Below are 10,956 nucleotides of genomic sequence, written 5' to 3'. Positions count from 1 at the left end.
CAGGCTTGCCATGACGTTCGCTTCTATCCCGCATCCTTTCCTGGAGCTGTAACACCTTGTGGCTCAAACAACATTTGAAAACTGATTGTTTGTGCAAAAAAGTCCCCCCCCCATCTTCTGCCTTTGAAGTTTCCCAGACACACACCTTTCCTTGCCATTCTCACCTACAAAAAAGGTCAGTCTTTTATTGATATTTTTTGAGTACTGCTAGGATGTAGGCACTGTATAAATAATTCATATCATTAGCAGAGCTCTTCGTTAGACAGAATTCTGAAATCTTTCATCTATTTTCACCTACAGAAGTCAGTGCCCGCCCCCTTTTAAGACAGATGACCCACACTGGAGGATTTTGTAAGCATTTCTAGGTGAAACAATGCCCTCTGCTGGCTGCACTTATTTCAGCAGTCATCTTTATATAGAATTTTTTTAATGTTAGGATACAACACAAAATATAACTTTGTTATGCTTATAGTAGAAGTTTTAATTTCCACAGAAAAGGCAGAGGAATTTAGAGTAGGGGTCCACTGCTAGACATTCCTGGGTCAAATCTGGCCCCAGATCCTGTGCACCAGAAACTCAGTTTGGGCTGAGTGTCCATGGTGTGGACACACCTTACCATTGTGCCCCAATACCTTTTAGTTTCACACTCAATCACTGCATACACTCATGCCAGGAATCCGCTTCCCCCAGGAACTGGAGCACAGAGCCTTCAGGGGCAAAGTGGAGTGGAAGCAACTGAGCAGTATGAGTTTCTGTGAAGACTGGATGTGAAGACAAGGGGCTGTGGGGCAGGATGGTATTGTACTGCCTCTGACATCATGCCTGGATTGATAATCCTGGTGCACTGCAAGCCAGTTTGGAGACCACTGACTAGAGCAGAGTTTCTCAAACTGTGGGTCAGGACCCACTAAGTGAGTCACGAGCCACTTTCAGGTGGGTCCTCATTCATTTCATCCATGTGTATTTTATTTTTAATATATTAGACTTGATGCTACCATGGTATGTGACTGCATTTGGGGGAAAATGTTACAGATCTGTATTTTTAACAGGCTACTAAGTATATGATTTTAACAATGATAGTCAGTGGGGCTTACTGCTGGGTAAGTGTGGATAGGATTGGAGCCTTCGGGATATTTGGGGAATATTTCTAAAACAGACCACCAGCTGCTTGGAAGGGTTAGGAGGGTTCTTTATTTTAAATACATTTTTAAACATTGTAAAGTTTTAATTTACTTACTTGATTTGATTTTATTGTATGGGGGGAATTAAAAATTTTCCTGCTTGATGACATCACTCCCAGTGGGTCCTGAGAAATTGTCATTCTAAAAAGTGGATCCCAGTGCTATAAGGTTTGAGAACCAGTGGTCTAGAGGGAAGAGGTTCACTTTACAAATGGAGGTTGTAGCCAAAGGAGGCCTACTGTCCCTGGAATATTCCAGGACTCTTCCTAAATTTTCAGATTTGGGAAAAGCTCTAGTCTAGCCTTTTTCCTCAGAGTTACAAGGAAGAAAGAGCATGAAAGTACAATTGCCAGTCTGCCCCACACGTTCCCATTTCTCCAGCTTTTTCACAGCTGCCTGGGCTGAACACTCCCATTTTGCAAGTCTTGGCAGTTTTGTGACATCGCCAGGCTCCACCCTGAAAATCTCAGATCCTTGAACACATCTTGCTTGCCAACTCTTGCTTGAATTCCAGAACAGTAGTCCCCTGTTATTTCAGATTTATGTAGGGAGAAATTGTACATAACTACAAGAAGGGGCACGACTGGGACATCACAATCATGCAAGAAATACTGATCGTTCCACTCCAGCCATTCGTTTGCATAATGCACCCTCTAAGAGCATGTATGCTGCTCTGTTTATTGGAGGAAGGAAAGAGATAAAGCAACCTTGCAGGGAGCCCCCAATCTCCAGCAAACCTCTGGTCTGTCGGAGACTGCGCTGGCCCACGACTGCCGGTCCTGACAGCCAGACACAAGCTGTGGGCCGAGTCAGAGCAAGGCCTTTTATAGTCTCTGTGTTTTCTGCTTTTCCCTGGGCATTATTTTAACCCCCTCCCCCAGAGGTCATTTGACATCCGGGGCCCATAAATTTTTGTCACCCCATCAATCAATCAATCAATCAATCAATCAATCAATCAATCAATCATTAATAATTAATAAATAATTATATTGTTTAATTAATTATTAATTATATTGCTTAATTAATTCACTTTTTATACCAACCTTCCTCTAAGCAGCTTGGGGTGGTGTACATGCTTCCTCCCCTTATTTTGTCCTCACAACAACCCTGTGAGGTAGGTGAGACAGAGATAGTAACAGTCATGACATGGAATGAATGATAATAATGGCCAGAAAATAAATGCAGTGCATATTTCCCCACAAGCAATGGATGAAATTCTGCATCAAATGGTATATAACATGGTGGTATTATTCCTAAAAGCCACAATTTCCAGAATTTTGGTCACTAGGGTGTCACCCCCCCACCCCGGATGTCTCATTGGCCTGTTTTGAGTTAAGGCAGCGGTTCACAAACTTTTAGCACTGGACCCACTTTTTAAAATGACGATCTGTCCAGGGCCCACCGGAAGTGATGTCATGGCTGGAAGTGACATCATCAAGCAAAATAAAATTATAAATAATTAAAGAAAAACAGATAACTAAGGGGAAGCCGGCCCTGTTTCACCAAGTGAATTTTCTCTGTAGCCTGCCTGCAATAACACCCCCCCCCCCACACACACACACAGATAAATCAGTGAGGTTTTCAGCCCTCCCCAGTGCCCACCTTACCAGCTCAAGCCTCTGGTTTATTCTTTGGGGGGAGGGCTGCCTTCTGGAGCATTTGTTGAGCTCCACTTCCATTAGATGGGGACCATGCAGCTAGCCTTGCATTCCCCTTTGCCTGACTTGACCAGGAGCCAAGGCACATTTGCTTACTCACGAGTAAATGCACCTGAAGCAGAGAAGCCAATTCTTATGTCTTGTTCAAGATCTTTTCATAAACAGTAGGAGGAATCTAGGTGTTGTTGACTCCTCCCACTTGCCTTCGAGGCAGGACTATGCAGCTGACTTTGCATCTTCAATGGGAGCATCCTCCCTGTTCCAGTTCTGCCTGCTCATCTTCTGTGGTCTTAGCAGGCAGAGTCCTCCTTGGTTAACTGATGGCTTACCATGTCTGCTTCATGCCCAGCAGACAAGAGAACAGCACAAAGAGGAGCATTTCTCCCAGGCTAATTTCTGGCAGAGGGTGAGCACTCCAGGCAGATGGCATCCTCCTTTCACCTGACAGGGAGGTCAGCTGTGTCTAGGTGCACGAGGGGCATTGCTCCCAGGCTTCGTTTGGCAGAAGGAGAGTCCTGCCATGTTTTCTCTCAAGGCTGAGCTATTTTAGCGCGGATCACATTGTACCCCTTGAACAAAGTACAGCAAAAAGCATGAGGGGGCACAGTTACTGCAGCATTGCCCAGGATCAGTTTTTGGCCCATTGCTAAATGGTTAAATTTGGCTCTTCAAACATGAAGGCAAGAAAGATCCTTTAAATGTGAACCCTGGCATTTTCAGGATTCCAGGAGCCTCTTGTATGCTTCTCCCCATGGACTTCATCCAACCCATGGGGAACAGCATCCAACCCACTTCATCCAACCCATTTGCTGGGCAGTGTCCACCTTTTCTGAGGCTATGCTCCTGACCTACATTTTGCTTCTTGCAGGGAACTTGACCCGGTTTTAACAGAGGTCACCTTGATGAATGCACGGAGTGAGCTGTACCTGAGGTTCATTAGGAGGTGTGTCGTCTCTGATTTTGAGGTGGGGGATGCCATCGCCTCTAAGGAGGTGAAGCAAGGTAAGCCCCTCTAAGGCCAGCTGTGCCAGATGAACCTGCTCAGCCTGACCAGTGGCTGATTTGGCTGCCATTTGAAGAGCAAATGATTCAGATGTCTTGGTAGGCCCTGGACCTTGGCAAGACTGTGCTCCTTACATAGCTGTAGACAGTCTCTCATGATAGGGTGGGACATGCCATCCAGGCTCTTTCTAGAGCGTTGGAGGTTTTGCTTGTTCCTTCCTTTCAAAGGATACAAGCTTCCCACCTGGACTCTGTTGAGTATGCCACTGATTGTGGGACAACTTGGCTGTCTATTGGACTTTGCCTGCCTTTTGGCACTTGGCTTGAATTGGTAGCCTTTGGGTGCCATTGCTTCCTCCATAGCCTAATTCTTGGATGTATTCCACAGAGTATCAGAAGTGCCTGGACAAGCTGCTCCACAACTGCTTACTGAGCCGAACCATGCAGGAGCTGATCGGCTGCTATATCACCATGGAAGAGTACTTCATGAGAGAGACTGTCAACAAGGTAAGGCTGGCTTCCTGGAGTTGGGTTCTCTCTTCCCTTGGGGGGGCGGGAAGCGGCTGTGGGCAGTATCATTTGGAGTGGCGTTCAGCTGTCTTAGGAGTCAGCAACCAGCCTGCTGTGCTTCTCCATATTTTCAGCTAGCCCACACAAAGCCTGGCTCTGAAGGCTCCTGTAGGAAGGAGCCCTCTGCCTCCCCTCTTCTGAGGCTTCTAGAATCCTGCAGCCATGCGAGCACCAGAGCAGGTTGTTGTAGTCATGCAAGACCCCTTTAAGGTTCCCCATGGAGGAGCCTCCCCCCACCCCCATTGTCAGGAGAGGCACAGTTTGCAGAAAACTGGAAGTAGACTTCCTTGGGTGGGAGAATGGAAGGGCTGCCTGCCTGCTTTGGTAGCTTTGCAAAGTGGGCAAACTCCTCATGAATGGTAATGCCGACCCTCTTTGATGAGTCATGGTCATGTCTCGACTTCTTGGCAGGCTGTTGCTATGGACACATGTGAAAAGGCTCAGCTGACCTCCAGCATGGTGGATGACGTCTTCTACATAGTGAAGAAATGCATTGGGAGGGCCCTTTCCAGCTCCAGCATTGACTGTCTTTGTGCAATGATCAACCATTCCGTCACGGAGCTGGAGTCAGACTTCAGGTGTGTGATGTGTGGAGGAAGCTAGAGCTGCTATGTCTGCTTCTCAACTTCTTGTGGCTTTCTGTGAACCTCCCTCCCCCTTATATCACTTGCCAAGGGCCCAATCCTGTCCTTGGCCAGCCTAGCAAGATGCAGCCTGCACTGTATGCTGGGCTAGATGGTGACCAGCCTAGCAAGGACAAGTAAGTAAAGAAATCATTTACTTATCACCTCTGCCACTCTCTGGTCCTCAATGGGTGTACTCAGATTTACACCAGCTATTTTGCTGGTGCAAATTTATTGGGTCCAAGGGGTGTGTGTCTGGCCTGGGACAGGGAGTCCAGATCTCCTGGACACACTGCTGCTCCCAGTCTGGCCTGATCCTTGTCCTAATCTGCTCCTGCCATCACCTTACCTGCTCCAGCAGCCAGTCTTCTGCCCACTACTGATCGTGCATGGCTCTACTGGCTTCCACCCTGTTGGCAGTGAGCCACTGACTCTCAGAGCAGCTTAGGTGATGGCAGCCCAGCATTACAATGGCAGGCCACAAGATCCACCATCATATCACAAGGATGGGATTGGGCTGTTTCCCATAGTCCATATCTGCCATCTTCACTATCTTCAAAGTGATGCAATGAAAGATTCCAGACTTTGCAAGAGGGGTCAGATGTGATGGCAGCTGAGGCAATCCTCTTCATGAGTTTGTGTGTGAAGCAGAGGGGTGAGTGTGCAATCCACTCTTAACAGTAAGTGAAACAGCGGTGGCTCTGATAGCTCCTTCCATTCCGCCCTCAACTCACTTCTGGTGTCAGTGGCAGGCACGGAGAAAACCGCCTTGAAGTAGTCAACGGTGGGGCTGGGGCAGGAGAGAGTCTCCATAGAGTTCCCCTTGCTGTTGAAAAGGAATATCCCACTTGGTGTGACAGTGGGGCAGGTGTGTGGGTGATGCCCCTTCTTGTTCTGTTCTTCTCCAAAAATGCAACTCAACTATCTCTGTGCAGCCTGGCCTGATGTATTCCTAATACAGAGGTCCAGCTCTGTAACCAGAAACTGCACGTGGAGGGATGATGTGATGGGGACTCAAGGAATAGCTGCTCTTGGGACTGGTGGATGTGAAGGGAGAAAATGGACAAGCATCTTGAGAAAGCACTTGTGCCAAAAGAGCAGGACGTACAGCGCATGAGATTTCAGAAGGAATTTAGAAAAGTTTGTCTGCCCTGCGCAGCCCTGAGCACCTTGGGGAGGAGCATATTGCTTCAGTTGTTTGTCAGGTGTGAGGCGTGTAGATAAGGATGGGATGGGCTGGGTCTCGTAGGCTGAATATGCCACTTTTGTGCTTGTTGGCCTCTTGGCACCTTCTCCCCTCTTCTCAGGGAAGTCCTGTGCAACAAGCTCAAGATGGGCTTTCCAGCTACCACCTTCCAGGACTTCCAGAGAGGTGTCACCAGCGCAGTCAGCATCATGCATAGCAGCCTTCAGCAGGGCAAGTTTGACACCAAAGGCATTGAAAGCACAGATGAAGCCAAACAGTCTTTTCTGGTAAGTCTTTTCTCTCTCTGTCTCGCTCACAATTAGATCAGCAACTCCCCTGAAACTGGCAAAACTCACTCCTAGGCCTTGGTGTCTGGGCAGCTAAGATATTTCCAGCCTTGCTCCTTTCTTTCCTTCAAGGACTGTGCATGCTTCTCTCTCTCCCAGCCCTTCTCGTTGAGCAGTTGTCACCCACCAGGTCTTTGGGTCCACTCCCTCTAGCAAACAGGTTCTCTTTGAAGAGTTTGGGGTGGGCAACTAGGGCCTGGTTTGCTAGTGGAGAATTTTGGGAGCGTTTCTGCCTCAAGTTTGTCGCCTTCTCTACTTCCATCCTTATGTTGCCTTCAAGGTAGCTTCTGCTTAAAAATCCTCCAGGGCTGTGAACCTGATTCCAGTTCTCCTTCTCCCTTACTCCTTTCAGGTGACACTGAATAAGGTCTGCAGCGAAAACATCAAGACTCTGAAGAAGACTCTGGAGGTACCATTTACAGATATTTCACTGCTGATTCCAAAGGCCTTTCCATGCTGCTTATGTTCTCTGGCTCTGCATAGGCTGCCAGTTTGCTTGACTCAAATCAACCTTCCTGTAATAGAAACACTTTGTCTAGCCCAGCGATTTTCAACCTTTTTCATCTCATGGCACACTGACAAGGCATTAAAATTGTCAAGGCACACCATCAGGTTTTTTGCAACTGACAAAGCACACCATGCTGTCAGTGGGGGGCTTACATCCCCATTGGCCTTACTAATAAATGGCCTTCCCCCAAATTCCAGTGGCACACCTGTGGACCACTTGTGGCACACCAGTGTGCCAAGGCACAGTGGTTGAAAATGGCTGGTCTAGCCCGAGAGCTTTGCTTGATAGTGTGAAATGTGTCTAGCCTGCCTGGTCCCAGCAGTGTGGGGCAGCAGCAACCCTGCGCTAAGTGCAGGAGGTTGGAATAGATGGCCTCCAAGGCATCTTCTGTGACTCTAAAACTGACGTCTTTCTGTTCAGAGAGCAGCTCCTGTGAGTGAGTCTCCATTGTTGCTGGCTTTGTGTTTTCCCTGCAGAATGATTGCTCAAAGATGCTGAGCCAGGGATTTGGGGGCGAACAAGCACAAGCCAAGATTGACAGCTGCCTCTCTGATATGGCTGCTGTGTCCAACAAATTTCGAGACCTGTTGCAGGTAAGGTATGTTGTGAGGCTTGACCCTTACCTAGTGTCACATGATGCTCTGCAGAGAAGAAAAACATCCGGGGTTGCCTTAAGTTGCCTGGCTGAGCAGGGAAGCTCTGCTGTTCATTGATGGGGAGCCACAAGGAGTCTGCTTGGCTGCTGCTCCAAGAGATCTAATGTCATCTTACAGTTGGGCAACGTGGCTTTGCAGTCGGCACAGGTATGGTTCTGGTGGCAAGGCCAGTGAACACAGGCCCTGCAAACACCACAGTGAAGGTTCAGTTGCCTGCCAGGCAATGTGCAGGCCACAACTCTGCTGGTAAAACCCAGAATGTCTCAGTGAATACAGAATTCAGCTTCTTGAGGACATCGACTTTGGTTTAAAAAAAGCAAACAGCAGGTTGCTGGCCCTTGTAGCTCCAAAACTATACTTGAAAAGTGCTGTGTGGGCAGACAGGAAATGCTGCACTCTCCAAATCCCAAGGGGGGAGAAGCTGACTTTGGCTTCCTTTGCTGTCCTTCCTTGTCCCTCCTTTATGCAAGTGTTCATAAAATTCATAGACCCACCAAGCATAGGGCTGCTTCCTTTGTGTTTGTCTCTGGAGATGTCCCACTTAAGGTCTGGTCGTAGTGCTGCTGGCAAAAGGAACCCCCTCACTTGTGCACAGTTCAGACAGCTTTTAAGGAAAAGGCACCCTCCTTTTCTCCCCCTCCTCCCAAACTCTTGCCATTGCATAGGTCTACTTCACAACCATTGGAAAGGAGTTCCAAGTAGAGGAGAAGGCTTTGTGTGTGGTGCTTCCCATTGTCAAGGGCCGGTAATGGTGGAGCAGCAACAAGAGAAAAGGAAGATGGGAAATCCCCAGGAGTCCTGTCAGACTCCAAGCAAGCAGGCCGGAGAAGGGAAGGGAATAAGAGCTTGCAATGCAGCAGCCCCTAGCACAGGGATGTCAGACTTGTTTCATACAGAGGGCCAAAGTTAGCATTCATGGTGCCTGCTGAGGGCCAGAAGTGACATCATTAAGCAGGAAGTGACATCAGTAAGCACTGTTATGGCCCACTGTCCCCACTCCTCAATGTCTCAACTCGCTTCAAAGCTCATGTGGCCCCTTCACTGTCCCTGTGAGGATGGTGAGCAGCATACACTTTCTGTCTCTTCCAGAGGCCACTGCTTCAGGTCTTGTGCCTCCTCAGCAAAGACTGCCTCAACCAGTAGTTCATTGCAGATGCTGTGGATTGCCTCTAGATTGCAGCCCAGTATTCCTAAATCACAATAAACAACTTCCTGAGCCAGAGGCACCATGAGCTCTGTTGAAACATTTTGCAAAAACTGCTTCCCTCTTCCTTGAGGAGTGTGTGTGTGTGTGTGTGCGCGCGCGCGCGTGTGTGTGTTTGCATCACTAGTTTTACCTGTAGAACTGGTCACAGTACTTGGTAGTTTTCTTAACCAAATGGTCCCTCTCACTCCCCCCCTCCCCAAACCAGGAAGGACTGAGTGAGCTCACCAACTCAGCGATCAAGCCACAAGTGAAACCCTGGATTAACCTCTTCCTCTCCGTCTCCCACAACATTGAGGAGGCGAGTCTACAGTCTGCTGCCAGCAGTGCTGAAGTGCTCTGATGGCTCTGTGAAGGGGCTAGAGGAGCAAATATCTTCAGGCAAAGTCAGAGTCCTGAAAAGACAAGATACAAGACATGTCAAGTTGACTACTTCCGGGGTTTTCAGCTGGGCAGATGATGACTGAAGCTGACTGCCTCATGCCGCTGGTTATATCAAATGTGCGTGTTAGTTGTGTTTAAACATTTGAATGTCTCTCTGTTGTGTTCTGCCTCTGGAGAAGGGAGAGACAGAAGAAACGTGTTTGAAACCAACAATAAGCTAAATCCTGGGGACTGTGTTCTGAAAGTGCTGAGAATTCTCCGTGCAGAATAGCTTGAGATCTTCCCAGACTTAGAGAGAAGTATCTTTCTTTACTCAGCGTGCGGTTGGTCTGTGGAACTCCTTGCCACAGGATGTGGTGATGGCGTCTGGCCTGGATGCCTTTAAAAGGGGATTGGACAAGTTTCTGGAGGAAAAATCCATTACGGGTTACAAGCCATGATGTGTATGTGCTACCTCCTGATTTTAGAAATGGGCTATGTCAGAAGGCCAGATGCAAGGGAGGGCACCAGGATGCAGGTCTCTTGTTATCTGGTGTGCTCCCTGGGGCATTTGGTCGGCCACTGTGAGATACAGGAAGCTGGACTAGATGGGCCTATGTTCTTATGAATGTCTTTCTTCTGTGATGTGTTCTGCCTCGGGAGAAGGGAGAGACAAAAGAAAAGTGTTTGAAATCAACAATAAGCTAAATCCGGGGGACTGTGTTCTGAAAGTGCTGAGAATTCTCTGTGCAGAATAGCCTGAGATCTTCCCAGACTTAGTGAGGATATCAAGCGCCTGCGCCTCTAACTACCTGCACGGACCAATCTTCTTCATGGCCAGTGCTGGCTGCTGTAGAAAGGGGGGAGGTCAGCTACGATCTCTCCTCTTGTGGGGGGGGGGGCTCATCCCTTGTCCCTGAAGGGAAAGGCGAACCTCTCCCTTGTTGAACGCTGTGCAATATTGTCTAAAATAGACATTAAAATGATATAGGGCTGCTGGATTTCTGCCCCTTGGTCAGTTGTCTGCCAGCTTATACGTTAAGGCCTCTTGCTGTGCTGGCAAGGGGGATGTGGTAGCCCAGCCCCCAAAGTGTTCTGGTCACAACGGACCTCTGTTGGTATCGCCACAGACAGGGATCTTTGGTACGAAGCTTGTGGGCCTTCTGCATCTCCCCAACTTGATCAGTAGTATTCATGCACCTTCCTCCACTGCTTGCAATGGTTGCAGGCACCCCACACAGTTGTGTTGCTTTAGGAGCAGAGGGAAACCTCCAAGGTTGCTACAGAAAAGACTTTTTTTTTAGCATTTACCCAGCATGTTTTAAGCTGATTGTGCTCTATGAAGGACATGTTATTTTTGGCAACAATGCATAAAAAACTCATCACGCTATTGTACGATGTGACACATTTCCACAATTTCAGGTACCCTTGATAAAGACCTATGTGCTCAAAATGCACTGAGGGTAAACTTCCAACAACAGATTTATTTGCTATGGTTCCTTTGATGGTTCTTTTGTTTTCCTTTGAGTTGGCACGTCTTGTTTCTAAATCCCAAGGATGCCTTGGCAGAGGGCAACCACAAGAATTCTCTCAACCCTAAGGCTCATTTTATGTGTGGGGGATGATGGTGTAGGGGAACAGAGGTGGCTTCACAAATG

At 48.1% G+C, this 10,956-nt stretch overlaps 1 protein-coding gene across 1 annotated transcript; it reads left to right on the top strand.

The window, feature by feature from the left end:
- Window positions 1-666: 666 nt before the first annotated feature.
- Window positions 667-9,278, top strand: LOC136660687 (conserved oligomeric Golgi complex subunit 4-like). Its single transcript, XM_066637995.1, has 8 exons — window positions 667-767; window positions 3,708-3,841; window positions 4,230-4,348; window positions 4,823-4,989; window positions 6,342-6,507; window positions 6,920-6,976; window positions 7,552-7,668; window positions 9,144-9,278. Exons 1-8 carry the CDS (start codon window positions 667-669, stop codon window positions 9,276-9,278), a joined length of 996 nt encoding a protein of 331 aa, XP_066494092.1.
- The last annotated feature ends 1,678 nt before the right edge of the window (window positions 9,279-10,956 follow it).

This window comes from Tiliqua scincoides, chromosome 9 (genome assembly GCF_035046505.1).
Source record: "Tiliqua scincoides isolate rTilSci1 chromosome 9, rTilSci1.hap2, whole genome shotgun sequence".
Taxonomy (NCBI): domain Eukaryota; kingdom Metazoa; phylum Chordata; class Lepidosauria; order Squamata; family Scincidae; genus Tiliqua; species Tiliqua scincoides.
This window is presented reverse-complemented; position numbering and strand designations above follow the sequence as displayed.

Coding starts and splice junctions, on each gene's coding strand:
- LOC136660687 (XM_066637995.1), top strand. CDS start 667: ATGCCAGGAATCCGCTTCCCCCAGGAACTGGAGCACAGAGCCTTCAGG. Junction 4,990..6,341: donor GAGCTGGAGTCAGACTTCAG/GTGTGTGATGTG, acceptor CCCTCTTCTCAG/GGAAGTCCTGTGCAACAAGC. Junction 6,977..7,551: donor CTCTGAAGAAGACTCTGGAG/GTACCATTTACA, acceptor TTTTCCCTGCAG/AATGATTGCTCAAAGATGCT.